The sequence below is a fragment of the Elaeis guineensis genome, chromosome 2 (genome assembly GCF_000442705.2).
Source record: "Elaeis guineensis isolate ETL-2024a chromosome 2, EG11, whole genome shotgun sequence".
Classification (NCBI taxonomy): Eukaryota; Viridiplantae; Streptophyta; class Magnoliopsida; order Arecales; family Arecaceae; genus Elaeis; species Elaeis guineensis.
In genome coordinates this window covers 93,423,751-93,443,078 of record NC_025994.2, presented here as the reverse complement: position 1 = coordinate 93,443,078, position 19,328 = coordinate 93,423,751, and the positions used below count along the sequence as shown (strand labels likewise).

At 40.1% G+C, this 19,328-nt stretch overlaps 1 protein-coding gene across 1 annotated transcript; it reads left to right on the top strand.

The window, feature by feature from the left end:
• The first annotated feature begins 14,682 nt into the window (after nt 1–14,682).
• LOC105050434 (uncharacterized) lies at nt 14,683–18,853 on the top strand. Its single transcript, XM_010930455.4, has 2 exons — nt 14,683–18,211; nt 18,299–18,853. The coding sequence occupies exons 1-2, from the start codon at nt 14,881–14,883 to the stop codon at nt 18,661–18,663; spliced, it is 3,696 nt and encodes a 1,231-aa protein (XP_010928757.1). The 5' UTR covers nt 14,683–14,880; the 3' UTR covers nt 18,664–18,853.
• The last annotated feature ends 475 nt before the right edge of the window (nt 18,854–19,328 follow it).

Genomic DNA, 19,328 nt, shown 5'->3' with positions numbered 1-19,328 from the left:
TAGAGAAATTATGGCCTATTCCTTTTTCATCATAAAATTTTTCAAAGTCTTGATTTTCAAATTCAGTTCTATGATCACTTCGAATATTTTGAATTGAAAATCCTTTCTCATTAGTGACTTTTTGGTAAAATTTAGTGAAAATTTGAAAAGTTTCATCCTTGTGTGCCAAAAAAAAAATCCAGATAAAACGAGAGTAATCATCTATAATTATAAAATCATATCATTTTTCTCCTAGACTAGTAGTTCTAGTAGGTCCAAATAAGTCCATGAACAAAACCTCTAAAGGTCTAGAGGTTGAAACAATATTTTTAGATTTAAATGAAACTCTTGTTTGTTTACCTAGTTGGCATGCATCACAAATTCTATCCTTTTCAAAATTCAATTTTGGCAAACCAAGAACCAATTCTTTCTTAATTAATTTTGAAAGTGAATGCATGCTAATATGAGCAAGCCTATGATGCCAAAGCCAACTAGTCTCATTAATCTTGGCATTCAAAGATACTAGGCATTGCATGTTTATCTTGGATAGATCATTCAAATCTACCATATAAACATTACCATATCTATGTCCAACAAATTTAATACCATCATTAATAGGACTAGTTACAATGCAAACAGAAGATTCAAAAATAACTTTATATCCTTTATCACAAAATTGACTAATGCTTAGTAAATTATGCTTTAAACCATCTACTAATAAAATATTTTTAATGTATTTGGAGGGAGTGATACCAATATTATCTATACCGATGATCTTTTCTTTGCCATTATCTCCAAAGGTGACCATCCCTCCATTCTTAGCAACAAGAGTGATGAATTGGGATTCATCACTAGTTATGTGTCTCGAGCATCCACTGTCAAGATACCATTTCCTGTTTCCTCCTTGGGATGCTAGACACACCTGCAGGCAAAAGTCAAGTTTTTATTTTAGGTACCCAAACTTTCTTGGGTCCTTTTTGGTTAGTCATAATGGTTCCTTTTGGAACCCATATTTTCTTTACATTTGAGCTTGCAGATTTGTTAGAGAAGCAAGTGTATGACTTGTGTTTTACTCTACCACATTTGAAGCAAGTAATATTAGAAAATTTATTATTTGAAAAGTTTACATAGATATTTTTCAGATACTTTTGTTTCTTCAAAGGGTTATAGCCAAGTCCAGTCTTATCATACACGGCCTTTTGATTTTCAAGGATCATATTAAGTTTATTAGAACTCAAGGTAAATTTTTCTACTATTGGTTTTAGCTTGGCAATTTTATTCTTTAAACTTTGATTTTCTTGAAGCAGGATAGATTTTTCAATTGAAGTATTTTCATTTTATTTCAGTAAAGATTGATTTTTTGATTTTAGATCTTTGTTCTTTATCCCTAGTTTCTTTAGTTCATCAATTAAATCACAAAATGCTTCATGCAGTTCTTCAAATGTAAAATCACTAGGAGTTTTGAAAATTACCTCATTTTCATGTGCCGTAAGGCACAGGTTGGCTTGTTCAGTCGAGTCTTCCTCTTCGGAGCTTGAGTCATCACTCCCACTCCAAGTGACCATCATGGCCTTCGTCTTGTACTTCTTGGGACCCTTCTTCAGTTGTGGACATTCAGACTTGAAGTGTCCCAATTTTTTGCATTCATAGCAGATAAGGGGTTGATCTTTATCATTTTTTTTGCTCTGTTCTCTTTTTGTGAATGGCCTCTTCCTCATCCCTTGTTTCCTTTTTCTCAAAAATTTCTTGAACCTTCGGGTAATGAGTGCCATCTCTTCATCCTGCTCTTCATTTTCGGTGTCATCAGTTTCTTCATCTGGTGGAGCTGTGGATTTGAGGATGATTATTCTCTTCTTTTTGACTTCTTCCTCTTGATGTTGTTTCATGCTCAGCTCATGTGTCATCAATGATCCAAGAAGCTCTTCCAAGGGTAGAATGTTCAAGTCCTTGGCTTCTTGGATGGCGGTCACTGGCTTCTCAAGTTCTTGGTAAGGACCTAAGAATCTTTCTTACAAGCTCACTGTTAGTATAGAACTTACCAAGACTCTTTAAACCATTTATAATATCAGTAAAGCGAGTAAACATTTCAGTTATGGACTCATCATGCTTTATTTTAAACAATTCATATTTATGCACGAGCATGTTAATTTTGGACTCTTTTACTTGATTGGTTCCTTCATGGGTTACTTCTAACCTATCCCATATTTCTTTAGCAGACAAGCAAGTAGAAATGCGATTAAATTCGTTAGCATCAAGAGCACAATATAGAACATTCATAGCTTTAGTATTTAATTGGACCATTTTCTTATCAACCTCATCCCACTCTTTTTCGGGTTTGGCTGATTCCACACAATCTATAATTTTAGTGGGTGTGTGAGGGCCGTTCACTATGATACTTCATATATCATAGTCGAGTGCTTGAATGAATATTTTCATCCGAGCTTTTCAAAAGGTGTAATTAGATCCATTGAAAAGTGGAGGTCGGTTAGTGGACTGTCCTTCGGCTAGAGAAGTGCCGACTTGAGTTGCCATAGATCTTTGGCTCTTTGATTGGTTAGATCAAAGTAGGGCTAGAGCACCGGGCTCTGATACCATTTGTTGCCCAGCTATGCAACCCAAGAGGGGGGGTGAATTGGGTTTCTAAAAATTTTAAACTTAACTTATATCTTATGAAAAATGTTTGACAATAGCTAAATAAATAGGGAGAGTAAAGATGATTCAAGGCTAATGGTTAAATGCAAGAATGCAAGAGAATAATGAAGTGTTAAAGAAGAGCAATTAGGCACAACACAAATAAAAAGATTTATAGTGGTTCGGTGCCAACCTTGCACCTACATCCACTCTCCAAGCTCCTACTTGGGAATTTCAATCTACTAATTTGTATTCAACCTGAATACAAACGTCGAAAACTTCGACTCTAGCTATCCCAAGCTAGTCCACTTATTTTTCGGGTACAAGCCAACCCAATACACTCCGATTCAAGGTTCAGATCAATCTTTCCTTATTTTGGAACCCTTCCAAAATAAAAAATAATAACTCAAACAGAGTATAACAATGAATAGCACAAAAAGTGCAGAGAAAGCTCCTTTAATGAGCGTATGATGCTTTAAATACATTTTACTCAAAGGGAAGAAGACTCTTTTTGATTTCCTCAAGGTGGTTGGAGACTTGAATGTGCACTTGAGGAGTTGGTGAGCTTGGATTAAAGGCTTCTTGAATGTTTTGAGTGAGCTCTTGCTTAGGGCTGAAAAGTTTGCTTGAAATCTTTTTTTCAAAATCTCTCTTCTTAATGATTCCCACATATTTGTCCCTTTTATAGCTTCAAAAAATGGTGGAAAATATTCTGGACTGAAATAGAGCCGTTAGACCACATTAAATGAGCATTAAAAATACTTAAAATGGGTTAAAAACTAGCCGTTGCGAAATATTTCCATCACGGGGGTCGACTCATGGGTCGACTCATGCTCATGGGTCGACTCATGGGTCTACCTCTGTGGAAAAACACCAGAAAACCAAAAGAGAAGCAAGGTTCTGTAAAATTAGCCCAAAACCCGCAGAGGTCGACTCATGGGTCGACTCATGCCTTGGGGGTCGACTCATGGGTCGACTTACAGGGTGTGCCAAGTCTGTGCCATCCAAAAATTCTGCGTGCCAATCATCTCATATGCTATGAGTCGACTCTTGGGTCGACTCATATTTTTCAAACATGAATATCTTTTAAAATACAAGTCCAAAAATAATAAAATTTTTACCAATGGATCACAAATCTTTTGTTCTATCACTTGATGCTTTCAAATCAGAGTTTGGTAAAATTATGATTTTGCCCCTGAATAGCAATAAGTCTTTTTCAAGTGAAAATCATTAGTACCCCTTCAAATGCTTTGTAATCATCAAAATCAATCCAAGGAGCAACATTTATCGATACCCGATTGATCAAAATATTCCATGAACATTCGATCGAGCAAGCTAAATGAAGTAGTTATGAGTCGAAAAAGTACATCAGCTCGAGCATTCTCTGCTCTTGAGATGTAAGAGATATCGAAATATTTTAAGATTGATGTAAGATCTTTCATTTTCTAAAGATATTTCATCATAATAGGATCTTGGGCTTCAAACTCGCCCTTGACCTATTCAGTGATCAGTTGTGAATCAGTGAAGATCTTCAAATTTTCTATATCAAGTTCTTTGGCAATTTTTAAGCCGGCTAAAAGAGATTCATATTCAGCTTGGTTATTTGAGGCTTTAAAATTGAATCGAAGGGTATATTTAGTCACGATCCCTTCAAAATTGGTGAGGATGAGACCAACTCCACTACCTTGTGCATTATATGCTCCATCAATATGTAGCACCCACACTGATACTAAGTCGGCTTAAAAAGTTTCAATTTGTTTCAAATTGCTATCGAGTTTGTCCTCAGGATTATCATTGGATACGGTACACTCAGCGATAAAGTCGATTAAAATTTATGCCTTCATTGACGGTCATAGGCAATATTGAATATCAAACTCACTGAGTTTTATTGTCCACTTCATCATTCGTTCAGAAGTATCAGGTCAGTACAATATTACTTTCAATGATTGATCTGTCAAGATAACTATTGGATATGCCTGAAAGTATGATCAAAATCATTGTGACGATATGATCAGAGCGTAGATCATCTTTTTCGCTCTTGAGTATCATACTTCGATATTATGAAGTACTTTGCTGGTGTAATAAATCAGCCGTTGAATAAAATTTTCATCCTCTTGGACAAGTAACGAACTAACCGCCTCTACTGAGGTCGTCAGATAGAGATACAATATTTCTCCCATCTTCGATTTTGTGAGTAGTAGTGGAGATATCAAATATTTTTTCAAATCTTTGAAGGATTGTCGACACTCATCTGATCACGAAAAGTCTTTTACTTATCATAAGATCTTGAAAAAAGATAGATATCTTTCTACTGACTTTGAAATGAATCGACTGAGTACGACGATCCTTTCATTGAGTTGTTGTATCTCTTTCTTGGAGCTTGAATACTTCATATTAATGATAGCCTTTATTTTTTTGAAATTAGCTTCAATTTCTTGTTGTGATACAAGAAATTCAAAAAAATTTCTGATAGTTACTCTGAATGCACTCTTAATCAGATTCAATTTTATCTGGTGTCGTTGAAGTATGTCGAAGACTTCTTCTAAGTCCCGAACATAATTAAAAATTTTGAAACTTTTTACTAGCATATTATCAATATAGACCTCCATATTGCATTCAATTTATGTCTTGAACAGTCTATTGACTAGTCGTTGGTAAGTAGCTCCAGTATTCTTTAAATCGAATGACATTACTTTGTAGCAGTAGATGCCTTTATCGGTTATGAAGGCAATATGCTCCTCATTTTCGAATGCCATCCGAATTTGGTTGTAGCCCGCGAAGGCATCCATAAAGCTCAAAAGTCGATGTTTCGAAGACACATCAACTAGTTGCCGATTTTTGATAAAGAAAAACTGTCCTTCAGACAAGTTTCATTTAAATTGATGTAGTCGATGCAGATTTTTCATTCTTCATTGGTTTTTTTTACCATTACTACATTAGCGAGCCAATCGGATAATTAACTTTTCTGAAGAAATCAACCGTGAGGAGCTTATCAACTTCTTCATCGATGACCTTCTACCTCTCAGGAGTAAAAGATCTTTTTTCTGCCTCATCGATCTAACCTTGGGATCAATGTTCAATCGGTGAGTTATTACTTTTGAAAGAATTTTTGATATATCAGTTATCGATCAAGCAAAAATATCGATATTTATCCTTAGCAGGTTCACCAGTTGTCTTTGTTCCGAATAAGATAATTGTGATCCAATTTGGACCATCTTTTTAGAATCATCTTCTTTTAATGGGATAGAAACTATTTGTTCAGTTGGTTCACTACTTTCTTCATTTTCTCTTTGATCCAGTTTATCAACTGACAAAGAGTCTTCAGGTTGACTGTTCTTCACAGAGACTATAAAGCAACGTCTGGTAAGTTGTTGATCTTCACGTATTTTTCTAACTCTATTTTTTATCAAAAATTGGATTAATAAATAATATATCGACACTACCGCTCTTAAGGTATTGAGTTATGGTCATCCAAGTATGGCATTGTAAGCTGAAAGAACTCGAACGATCGTGAATGTTAAGAGAATGATACTTTATTATGGATCTGTTCTTATAGTTTGTGGGAGAGTAATTTCTCTTTCCATGGTAATTGCATCTCCAGTGAAACTGACTAATGACGTTGAGACTCTTCTGAGTTGGTCAGTTGGTAGTCGCATTTGGAAGAAAGTCGAGTAAAAAAGAATATCAATGGAGCTTCTATTATCAACTAAGATTTTTTTTACATTGTAATTTGCTATCGTCGTCGAGACGACGACAGCATCATCATGGAGAGTCTGTATTCTCCAAATATCATCTTTCGAAAAGGAGATTACATTATCAAGTCATCATTTCTTTGTCGACTCTTCTTCGAAAGTTGCCCCCTAATCCTTCGATCACCCAAAAATCATGTTGATCACTCTCACCGTTGGTCAATTGTTGATTGTTTCTTCAGGTTGTGGCTGAGACTGTCGGTCGGTGGGAGGTTGAGCCGGATGGTCCTATCAAAATCTCTTGAGGCAGCCACGTCGAATCAAGACCTCTATCTCATCCCTGAGTAGAATATATTGTTCGGTATCATGACCGTGATCATGATGAAATCAATAATACTTCTTCTTGTCATAGCTCCTCGATGGTGCTTTCATCGGGAGGGATGTCGAAGATACTTCTCTCTCTCGATCTTCATCAGGATTTCCGCATGGAGAGCAGAAAGAGGAGTATAGGAGTCATACCTGTTGCCATAATTGTTTAGCTTGGACTCCATCGATGGAGTGAAGCTCCTTTATTAATTGTTGACTGATTTGGTTCGATCGAAACTCTGTATTTCTTTGGCTTCTTGTTCTGACCTTTTTCTTCTATCTAATGGCAGTCAGAAGCACCTTCGTCCGTGCGAATATACTTGTATGTGCACTTTAAAAGTTTAGCATAGGTCCGAGAGAGAGTTTTATCAAGAGAATAAATAAATCTGACCCTTTAGACCTCTCTTCATGGCCAAGATGGCCATATCTTCTGTCATATCTTCGATCTAAGATTGTGAGCCGAAGATTATGGCAACCACCGTATACTCATAGAAAAGTCTCTCCACAAGCATGTAAAGCATCTTATCATGCTATCATAAAACAACAGCAAAATAATTAGTCAATAATTTAAATTAAAAATATAACAATCCAAATTTTAACTTTAATATCTCAATAAATTCAACAATATTCAATAGACTTTACATTAAATTCAATAAGACTTTTAACCTAAAATAAAAGTATGGAGATTCTGCTTCCAATTATTCTTCCATTCATATCTTATATCATCTTAATTTCTTAACATCTGTAAAAATAATAAAATAGAAGGTAATGAGCTAAACAGTCCAGTAAGTAATGATCACTTTAAATAAATTTTATCAGGTATTAAAGTAAATAATTATTTATAAAAAATAAGCATATAAAGTTTATCAATTCAAAATCAATTTCAATTATGCAATATAGTTCATATTAAATTTATTTTTTTTTTAAATTTAAATTTTTTTTGAGATTTTAATTTATTTTATTCTTAAGTTCTTTTCATCAATCATGAGCTATGATCATATTTTTTCTATGGTAGGATCATAACATCGCGTATCATCTTGCGGAGGTTGCGAATCATCTGACAGCAAAGTCCTTCAGAATCACTGATCTCGCTGGCAGTTTGTCGCTGGTCTCGCTGGTGACATAAATCTTCAAGATAAAATTAATTGCCAACATATTTATCTCCATTGACGGGGTCCTTTACATAGTCAGATTGTCAGTTCATATCATTCTTGCATCAAAATTTTTTATAAATCATATCTTTTATTCTAGTTTGATAAGAAAGCACATAATCATGTGGTATCGAAATGCATCAATATAATACATAATGAAATCAATATGTTCAATCATGCTTCATCATAATATTTTAAAATAAGATATTTTTCATAACAAAATATCATTCATCCAATTCATGCATCATTTCATAAATCATGTCATAAAAATATATTATAATTTATTGATAAATTTAAAAAAAAATGAAGCATTACTTACCTTATACGCATTCTAATAAATCTATATAATTCTAAATTTTTTTTTAAAAATTTTTTGTTCATAGATCATATCGCGATATTCCATCATCAAATATCTACAATCCTATACAGAATCAATTTTAATAATTAGAAAGGACATGAATAATTAAGAAAGATAGAATTGATGGATACTTGCATCCTATAGTCCAGATTGATCTGATCATCTAATTTCTTTCGATTAAGATCCAATTAGGACACAAATGATTTAGAGAATGACTATTTAGGTCAAATTAGATTTGAAGTGATAGGGTTGAAAATCTTTCATTGAGTTCATAAATCAAGTGCAGAGAGAAAATTAGAAGAAAGAGAGTTCATAAGGTACAATTTGAATTACTTAGGTGATATAGTCCAACATTTCGATTGGTCTAATCAAGGTGATCTAATCAAGTCATTATTAAACTAGTATACATATAATTCAAAATAAAATCATGGATGATCAAATCTAAGGGCTCATGGTCTGGTCAAGGTATTGGCATGCTGTCTGACGATCATAGATTATGATGCTTTCACTAGAATCATTCAAACTCATTATCACTCTTTTCCTAATTCTAAAAAATTCTAGGAGAGAAATAATCTAGAGAGAGAAAGTAGAGAGAGAAAGAGAGGAAAGAAAGAGTATAGAGGAGAGAGAGTCTTTTGCTCTATTTTTTTTCTTTCTCTTTTTTTTTTCTTTCCTTTCCTTTCTTTTTTTTTTCTTTTTCTCTTTCTTCCTTCTTCTTCTTCCTTCTTCTACTTTCACGTTTGGGCGAAACAGGGGATTTGCGTTCCCTTTCTAATTGCAGAACAGGGGTTCTCCTCTCTTGATGATGGTGGTGACTAGGAATGTAGGCAAGGGCGGTGCAGATGGGGGACTACAGATCGGTGGTCGGTGGTGCCAACTGCCATTGAAAAATCAAGAGATGCGGACAGAAAATAAGATAAAAACAAGGGAAACAATCTGAACCCCTATTTGGCCAAAATCTAGCGATTGTCGGCTGGAGTCCTAGCACCTATAGGTTGTGGAAGATGAGAAGAGGATTAAACAGAGTTTTTATCCTTTTTCCGACGATCAACGATCTTGATTTTGGTGAACTCGAGGATAGTTTCTCAAGAGAAGAAGAAGGCGAATACGAGTCTTCCGGCAACGGGAGGCGGCTGGAGCTATGGGGGGGTTCTAAGTGAGGCTTGTCCTCCTTTTAAAGAGGGCCAGAGGAGGAGTCCGAGTCCTCCCTAGCTTCCATCTTCATCGAGATACCATACGGAAGAGACTCCTATTGGGAGTCCAGTTCTTTCCAAACAATGCGTGCACAACCCATGCTGACCTCCTTTGTTTTTTCTTCTTTTTTTTTTCATTGCTTTAAAAGTGTAGTGGATTTAATCTGGATTGGGATATTACATTTTCATTGAGATATCTGACCTCAAGTGTGGCTGTGTTAAAGTAAGCCATGAAATCTCTCAATATCTTTGTCTCACCTTGCTTGATGGAGAAAAGGCTGTCTGATGTATGCAGTATCTTTTGGCTACTGTTAAAATAGGCCGCGAATGAATATTTCAGCTGCTCGAAAGAACTTATGCTCTCTGACTGGAGCTCAAAATATCAGGCTCGAGTAACCTTCCGAATAGTTGTCGGAAAGCCAATGCATAGGAGGGCATCGGTCATCTTCTGAATTATCATGAAAGCCTTATAGCTCTTTAGATGATCAATTGGATCGGTGGAGCCATTATATGGCTCTATTTGCGGTATCTTGAATTGAGATGAGATCGGCTCATCCAAGATACGTTGAGAGAGAGGTTGAATAATATGGAAGCCGAGATCGTTGAAGGACTTCCGACCTTCCACTTGGAGTCGGACGAGTTGGCGGTCGATCTCCTTGAATTTTATCTTCAGAATTATCGATCGATGGTCATTTGGATTTTTACAATTGTAGACATACAGTCGACACATTTGAACTGCCAACATAGAGTCAATATATCAAAAATTATCAGTATAAAAAATGCATAATAGCCACAACATGATCAGTAGTGGGTATAACCGTCCATCCCACAATCACGTAGCATCAAAATAAGCGAGATCCATATATCTAACCATTACAAATGGTTACCAACAACTCGTCTATAAAAAGAGGTAAATAAACAATATTTGGTAAGATACTCTGGGCTGATACTCTACCTCTCCGAAAATTTATTTGCTATTTGTCACTTCCCACTGACTTAGGCATCGGTGAGTCCCCATCGAACATAATTTCAGTCAATGTGGACTTCTTTTACAGGTGTTCTTTTCTGACAACGAACGGAATAAGAGATTGACCGTAATAAATACAACTGTTGGGGTAATTAGTTGACTCCCTTGATTCACAGTCTGCCGATCAGATATCTGCTGGTTATGGATGACGAACCATCAAAACTACATCGCAGAATAAGTTTTGCCTTAATTATGACATCATCCGATTTTTAATCTGTCTGATAGGTACAGACCACCGACTATCAATTGGTAAACCGACCAACAGTTGGCTATTCTCAATCTTTTTGGCAAACATTTCAACTATAACGATTTAACCGACTTCAAACTAATGACCATCGATATATCAGAATTATCGACTGATGATCATTCGGACTTCTACAATTGCCGACACACAGTCGACACATTCGAACTGCTGACGTAGAGTCGGTATATCAGAAACCACCAATGCAAAAAGCACATAATGACCACAATATAATCAGTAGTGGGTATAACCATCCATCCCACGATCATATAGTGCCGAAATAAGTGAAACCCACGTGTCTAACCGTTACAAACAATTACTAATAACTTGTCTATAAAATGAGATAAATGAACAGCATTTGGTAAGATACTTCTAGGCTGATACTCTGCCTCTCTAAAAATTTTATCTGCTGTCCATCACTTTTCACTAACTTAGGCAACGCAAGGTCCTCGCCGGTCACAATTCTGATCGGTGCGAATTTTTTTTGCGGGTGTTCTTCTCTGGCAATGGATGCAACAAGAGATTGGCCACAACAGATTGGTGCACCAGGTAGAAAAAAAATAACAAGAAATTATGGCAAAAATCAGAATACAAAATAACTCCACATGATCTGCAAGATAATTTTTCCATCGAGAAGACCTTCTTCCTCTATCTCCAATGGCAGAGCCCAGTTCTTCACATCTTGTAGTCACTACGGACGTATAAATTGCTGCTTTAATGCAACAAATGAAGGTACTGACAGAGGCGGTACAAACCTCTAACAACAACAAACACAATAGTAGCAGCAAGCGCTGGCGGAGGAGCCGATGGCGCATTCAGTGCCATCCAGACACAGCCGCGTCACTGACCGTTTCGACATTCTCATCATGTCGAACTACCACTCTCTCGGCATTCTCATCATGCCGCTCATTATTCACGGCGATCTCTCTCTCCTTCTCATATATATAGCATCAAAAAAGAAAAGAGGCCATCTTCTACTACTCCATCCTTAAATTTTTCAGAGGATTGTACTTTTAGATTTTTTTTAGTAACAATGGCTCAATGACTACGAACGTAATAGAAGATTGACCATAATATCTAGTATAGACTCAACAAAATAACAACTAATCTTCACTCCTACCCAAAAAAAAAATAAAATAAAAATAAAACCTAATCTTTACTTGAGTAGAAGCGAGGCTCAACTTATTAAAATGAGCAAACCAAACTTGAACAGCTCGATATTTGTCTGCGTCTTGGCTCCTTCCAAGTCGTGGCCTACAGCGAACGGAGAACCCAGCCTTTCAGCCAGCTGCCGAAGCGCGTGTCCAAACGAGAAAACGAAGGGAATAAAGCGATGACGCGTCCAAGTTTGTCCCATTTCGCAAGAGTCAACGTTGGCGGTTTGACGGCAGGAGTCAGGGCTTTCGCCGTCATGGGCGATTAGAGTGCCTGTCCGTGTCACGGTTCGTGACACAACCCGACGACGTCGGATGATTCCAGTTCGAAATAACATTACCGTGCTATAAAGTCGGTGAGACATGTATTCTCGTTTTATATTATTACCTAGCTCTGGTGGCTTTGTTGCGCAGGAAAAGAATGCCTTGTGATTGACTTTCTAGTTCACGAGTTCCTCTGTTTTATGTGAACTTTCCCGTTCACGGGTTCACACAACCCTCCGTCTCGTGCAAATCTCTCCCCTCCTCTCTCCTTCCATCTACATTCGTTGTTCTGCATTGGCTGTCCTGCCTGGTGGACTGATTGCTAACGTACGGTTGAATTCGTGACTGGACTGGCAGGTCTATCTGGAGCGCAATGGGAAAAAAAATAACACTAGGAAAAGGATGTTGGATTAAAAATTGCATATCATAGTGGACTAAAAATTTTCCTTGCGTAATTTAACCCTTGGAAGAGCCAATTCTAGTGGTGCAGCATGCTACATATGTGTATGTATATATAAGGACAAGGAAATGAGGGATATAATGGCAACAATATCCATGGACTTGTATCGTTGACGAATTGCTCTCAGATTTCTAAAATATTTGAACTAAGCTTGGCATTATTATGCTGTAATCAATCAAGCTATTGTGTATGATGCACTCTCAATTGTGTAATCGCAGAAAATTTTAATCACCTTTATGCAGATATTTCGTGTACCGGGAGTTCTTTATTTGGATATAAGTGACATAATGTCAACAATATCCATGACCTTTTTGGCATCGTTGACCAATTTCTCTTAAATTCCTAAACTTTTGATCTAAGATTGGCATTATCTATGCTGCCATCACTCAAGTTATTATGGATGGTGCACTCTCAATTTCTTAATAACGGAAGAAATTTAATCACCTTTACGCAACCATTTCATGTACCTCAAGTTCTTGTTTTGCAAAATTCCATACCTAACCTTGGATGTTTCTGTGTTTGTTCAATCTTTTATATCATTTGTTAATTAAAAAGAGATTGTTGTATCATCTGTCGAGTTGCATAACTTGATCCTGCAAATGTGATTAAGACACATCATCTTTCTACCAATGTCCAATTTGAAGTCAGTCTAAGTAATTAGTAATATGAGGGATTTCTAAGTTCTTTGGATTGCCAAAATTCAAAACTTCATTACCTGACAAATGATTTACGTCCAATCTTCCTGCCAATATCCCATTAAAATTAAAGGTACCTTTAGGATCCTTATTACTTAGTAATCAAGCTAATTGGTATATATACATATACATATATGTATATTTACATAATTATGAATGTTTCAAATTGAGTGAGTGTATCTTATATTGTTAACTTGGTTATACTGCTACCTTGATGATAACCATCTTTACCTTGTCCTCTTGTAGGATGTATTCAAACAAAGCTATTACTTTTGTCAATCTTTGATTTATTAGAAATTTAATAGATAGACCAAGGAACTTAAGTACATAGATTCAGGTAATCAACCTTACAAGATGCAGGTGCAAGCCTCAATCATCGAGCTAGCATTGAACACATAAATATCTGCATAAAGAAAGTAGAAATAGCCATAGAGGGGTGGTTTACCAAATGATGGGCTTCGTAACCACAAAAGCAAAGCATCGATCAATCTCTCCCGTCCATACCCGTCCTTATTCTCTAAACAGTGGTAGCGAGGAGGTTTTCGAGTCATACTCACATGAATAGACCAAAAGCACAAAACAACACCACTCTACAATATTTAAGTACAGCATTCTAATTGAGTAGTTGCTGCATTCTCTCCGTCTCCCCCACTCGAATAGAAATCGTACAAAAAGACACCTGGATTCGGTGGCTCAACCCAATGACGTCCCAATGCGTATTAGTTTGCATGAAACAAGAAGAACCATAAAGAAACCCAAAACAAAGAGAAAGGAGAGACTTTTAAAGCTATAATACCACAGAAGAGTAAGTTGGACGCTTGTTTTATTGTTTGGAATTATTCGCGAATCAATCCGATTGACCACCCGTGATATTAAATGCCTCATCAGCTCTAATCCAATAGAATAAACTGACCAATAATAATGGATATGGTTTGCTGCATCTCCCACAACCGTCAGCAACGCCTTCCAGACTAAACATCCAATTATTACGTCAGACTGCGTTCACCCATGTCACCAAGTCAAAAGGGCCCACGGATCGGCTCGTGATCACCCACTTGCCAGAAACTTACAATTCGCCCCATGGCTGCCAGGTACGTGATTAAAAATGGGACCCGCATGTTATGGTTGGCTTGCAATTATTTTACGTGGACCCTTCAAGGGATCAAGCCGGAAACTGAATCGCACCTAATCCGCATCCCCACGCGCCTGAGCGTGGCGTGGCAATGAGCGATGCAATGTTAATATCCCAATCGAGGACTCCAACCGCTCTCTTTCCGGGACCCAAGCCTCAAAAGCACAAGCCCCAGTCCGCGCCTTTCTCACCCCCTGCTATTTGACGTCGCTTTAACAACTTCTGAACCCAATTGCCAACCGCTGTATCTCCTCTCGATCTCCCAAAATCATCTCCCTTTTTCCTCCTCTTATCTCTTCCTCTGTCCTAAAACCAGCGACCCTTTCTACAGGCCAACGTGGGCGGTCCCATTTAATGTCATTTGATACGTTCCCCTGACAAGGTCTTTTTTTGCACTTATCGAGGGAACTACAAGCGTGGGTTGAGATCTCTCTTCTACTTGGGTGCCTCACCATCCTCCATTCCCTCTAAAATATTCATGCATGTACCCATGTAAACTAAAAAGACCACTACCACAGAGAGCACAACATCTAGAGATCGATGGCCAGCTTCTCCCTTCCACTCCTTGTTCTTTTGTTGGTGGTGACCTCGATACCAACTCTACTGGCCTCTGGCCGATACTTGGAAGATATGGATGTCCTTCTGGAGGTCAAGAAGTCTTTCCTGGAGGACCCGTACGGAGTGCTTGAAAGCTGGAGTGCGGACAACCCGGTGTTCTGCTCCTGGACCGGGGTTGCTTGCGACCCTGGCTCGGCCGTGGTGGGCCTCAACCTCTCCGCCGCGTTGCTGGCCGGTCGGGTGTCGCCCGCGCTCGGCCGGCTCGGCCGCCTCCAGGCCCTCGACCTCTCCACCAACCGGTTGGCCGGCTCCATTCCGGTTCAGCTCGCCAACCTTTCCGACCTTGCCTCTCTCCTCCTCTACTCCAACCTTCTCTCAGGTCCGATTCCTCCTTCCCTGGGCTCGCTCAGCGCCCTCCGAGTTCTCCGGCTCGGCGACAACCCGGGCCTCTCGGGACCGATTCCGGACTCGCTTGGAAACCTCCGCAACCTCACCACCCTCGCCCTGGCCGCCTGCAATCTCACCGGTTCGATGCCGCGTCGACTCGGCGAGCTGTCTCATCTCGAGAACCTATACCTCCGGGTGAACCAACTCACCGGCTCAATCCCGCCGGAGCTCGGACGGTTGGCGAGCCTCCAGATCATCAACCTGGCAAACAACTCGCTCCAGGGGGCGATACCGAGTCAACTTGGCGAGCTGAATCAACTCGTCTACCTCAACTTTATGGGCAACCAGCTGCAGGGACCGATCCCCAAGTCTCTGGGCAAACTCGCCAGCCTCCAAACGCTCGACTTGTCCGGCAACAAGCTCCAAGGCGAGATTCCGGACGAGCTGGAGGAATTGGGTGAGATCAGTTTCCTAGTCTTGTCCGAAAACAATCTCTCCGGCCGGCTGCCAAGAAACCTCTGCCGGGATGCGCCAAATCTGCAGCACTTGCTTCTATCCACCAACAACTTCTCCGGCAGAATTCCCGCAGGTTTGGCGCAATGCCGATCTTTAATGCAGCTGGACTTGGCCAACAACAGCCTCACCGGCGCAATCCCGGTCGAATTCGGCGAGCTCTCCAATCTGACAGATCTATTGCTGAACAACAATAGCTTGTCAGGTTCCATTCCTCGCACCTTGTGGAACTTGACCAACCTTCAGACATTGACTCTCTACCACAATGACTTGGTAGGCGAGTTGCCAGAGGAGATTGGCAAACTCGGGAAGCTGGAAGTTCTTTATTTGTATGAGAATCAGTTGTCCGGCGAGATCCCGTCGGCGATCGGCAATTGCTCGAGCTTGCAAATGATCGACTTCTATGGGAATCAGTTCACTGGCAGCATCCCGGTTACGGTCGGGCGGCTGAAGCAGCTTAGCTTGCTGGACCTTCGGCAGAATGGACTGTCGGGAGCAATCCCAGCAACGCTGGGGAATTGCCAGCAGCTCACAATTCTGGACTTGGCAGATAACCAGCTTTCCGGCCGAATTCCGGCAACCTTTGGGTTCTTGCAATCTCTCGAGCAGTTCATGCTGTACAATAATTCACTCGAAGGTAGCATCCCTGATGAGATGTTCAATTGCCGGAACATCACCAGAGTGAATCTATCCAACAACAGACTCAATGGGAGCATTCTTCCACTCTGCGGTTCGAGCTCTCTACTTTCATTTGATCTAACTAACAATTCATTCAATTTTGAGGTTCCTGCGCAATTAGGTAACTCACCGATGCTTGAAAGGATTCGACTTGGGAGCAATAGATTGGTTGGCGAAATTCCTCCAATGCTTGGAGAGATAGAAGCTCTCTCACTTCTAGATCTCTCGAGCAATTCGCTGACCGGGGAAATACCCAAGGAGCTGGCATCATGCAGGAACCTAAGCCACATTGTTCTGAACGACAATCATCTAAGTGGCGCCATTCCATCATGGATTGGGAGCTTGCCTCAACTCGGGGAGCTCAGAGTCTCTTCCAATGGTTTCTCAGGTTCACTTCCGGTAGAACTCTTCAACTGTTCCAATCTATTGAAGCTGTCTCTTGATGATAACCTCCTGAATGGCTCACTCCCTTATCAAATTGGCGACCTTGTTTCCCTCAATGTCCTTGACCTTGCCCATAACCAGTTCTCTGGACCAATCCCTGCTTCCATTGGAAAGCTAAGCATGCTTTACGAGCTCCGTCTTTCCCAGAATCTTTTCTCGGAGAATATTCCTGTTGAGCTCGGACAACTGCAGGAGCTACAGAGCATACTAGACCTCAGCTTCAACAGCCTGACAGGAGAGATACCATCGTCTCTCAAATCTCTTTCTAAGCTCGAAGAGCTGAACCTCTCTCACAATTTGCTAACCGGGGAAGTCCCTCGCCAAATTGGCGAAATGAGCAGCTTGGTGAAGCTTGACCTCTCCTACAACAGGCTTCGAGGCAGACTGGATGAACAATTCTCTCGCTGGCCACCGCAGTGTTTCGTTGCCAATCTCGCTCTCTGTGGAAGCCCCCTCCAACCATGTGCTCCTTCCAACTCCACCCCTCACCGCTCGACTCTAAATTCTGTATCCATAGCTCTGGTCTCTGCCTCGGTGACGCTCGTCGTCGTCATCCTCCTCATCGCCCTGGCGATATCAATCAGGCGGCATCACTTGAGAAGGTCATCAAGCGAAGTCAATTGCGCCGACTCCTCCAAGAGCTCTTCGCAGATCCACAGGCATTTGTCGATTCTGAAGCGCTCCGCGAGGCGGGAATTCAAATGGGAAGCCATAATGGAAGCCACAAGCAATCTAAGTGATGAGTTCGTGATTGGCTCAGGGGGGTCGGGCACTGTCTATAAAGCTGAATTGCCCAGCGGCGAGATCCTGGCGGTAAAGAAGATTGTACGCAAGGACAGGGATCTTTTCTCGCAGGATAAGAGCTTTGCAAGGGAGGTGAAGATTCTGAGCGGGGTCAGGCACCGGCATCTGGTGAAGCTGCTAGGATTTCTAAGCAACAACAAAGGTGAGCATCTGCTGATATATGACTACATGGAGAATGGCAGCGTGTGGGATTGGCTGCACCGGCCGGTGGTGAGTCAGAAGAAGAAGAGGGAGCTCAACTGGGAGAGGAGGTTAAAGATTGCCATTGGGCTTGCCAAGGGAGTGGAGTATCTACACCATGACTGTGTGCCGAAGATCATCCATAGAGACATCAAGACGAGCAATGCACTGCTCGATGGAAACATGGAGGCCCACCTAGGAGACTTTGGACTGGCAAAGGTGGTCGCTGAGAGCCACCGGGCCGACTCGAAAGGGGGCACCGAGTCAGGCTCTTGGTTTGCTGGCTCCTATGGGTACATAGCTCCAGGTATGTTCAAACCCCTTACAAAGCTTATCCAGAATGCGCTGAATCCATGATGTTAGTTGAATTCTTATTATTCTTCATTGTGGACAGAGTATGCTTACTCCATGAAAGCTACCGAGAAGAGTGATATTTACAGCATGGGTATAGTATTGATGGAGCTTGTGAGTGGGCTTATGCCTACAGACAGCACCTTTGAAGGAGATATGGACATGGTGAAGTGGGTGCAGTCTCGGATTGGGTTGCCGACCTCAGGGCGTGAGGAGCTGCTGGACCCTTCTTTAAAGCCTCTGGCACCATATGAGGAGTCATCCATGTTCGAGCTGCTCGACGTGGCCTTGCAGTGCACCAGGACTACTCCTGCGGAGCGGCCTACTTCAAGACAGGTTTCTGATCTTCTGCTCCATGTTTCTCTAAAGATCAACAGGGTGGATTGTGGAAGGAAGATTGCAGCGTAAACTTTTTGATACTTATGTTTGATTCTCTCCAAAGAGATATTAGAGAGTGGTGCTTCTCCCCAAACAATCTTTCTACAATGTCCGCATCTTGAATGCATTAACATAGCAAGCCAGAGAGTAGAGATAGAAGTATTTATTATATTTGCTCGTGACTTCCAAATTCAAACTTGCACGCTCAAACTTCTCTGCCTCTTTCGATTATTGTAATACAATTTGTGCTGACAATGCCAACTCACTATTTTAATATTCTTACATGCACTCTAAGCAATTTTGAGAAAGGGAAAGAAAAGAAAAAACTATAAGCCTTGGTGACGGTATATGAAATATTTTTTTTTTTTTTTTTTTTGCGATTGCAAGAGGTGTTTTTTTTTTTGAATTTTATTTAAGAGAAAAATATGTCAATTCGGTGGTCTTGCCAGTTTCTAAGGAGTTAGCAAGTGACCATCACTATTTTTAGGCAAAAGTGTCTTAAGCCGAAGCAAAGGAGAAGCATGTAGATGGCCCAAGATCCATGTGTTATGAAGCCTGTGATGGATGACTTACGCTCTCAGGTGTTTCAGGCGATCAAGGTCCCACTCAACCTCATAAGGACCTATCTTGTAGCACAGAGAAACTTGAGCTCAGTCCTTTCGAGTGATCAGAAACAAGTTACATAACAAGAATAT

Coding starts and splice junctions, on each gene's coding strand:
- LOC105050434 (XM_010930455.4), top strand. CDS start 14,881: ATGGCCAGCTTCTCCCTTCCACTCCTTGTTCTTTTGTTGGTGGTGACC. Junction 18,212..18,298: donor CTATGGGTACATAGCTCCAG/GTATGTTCAAAC, acceptor CATTGTGGACAG/AGTATGCTTACTCCATGAAA.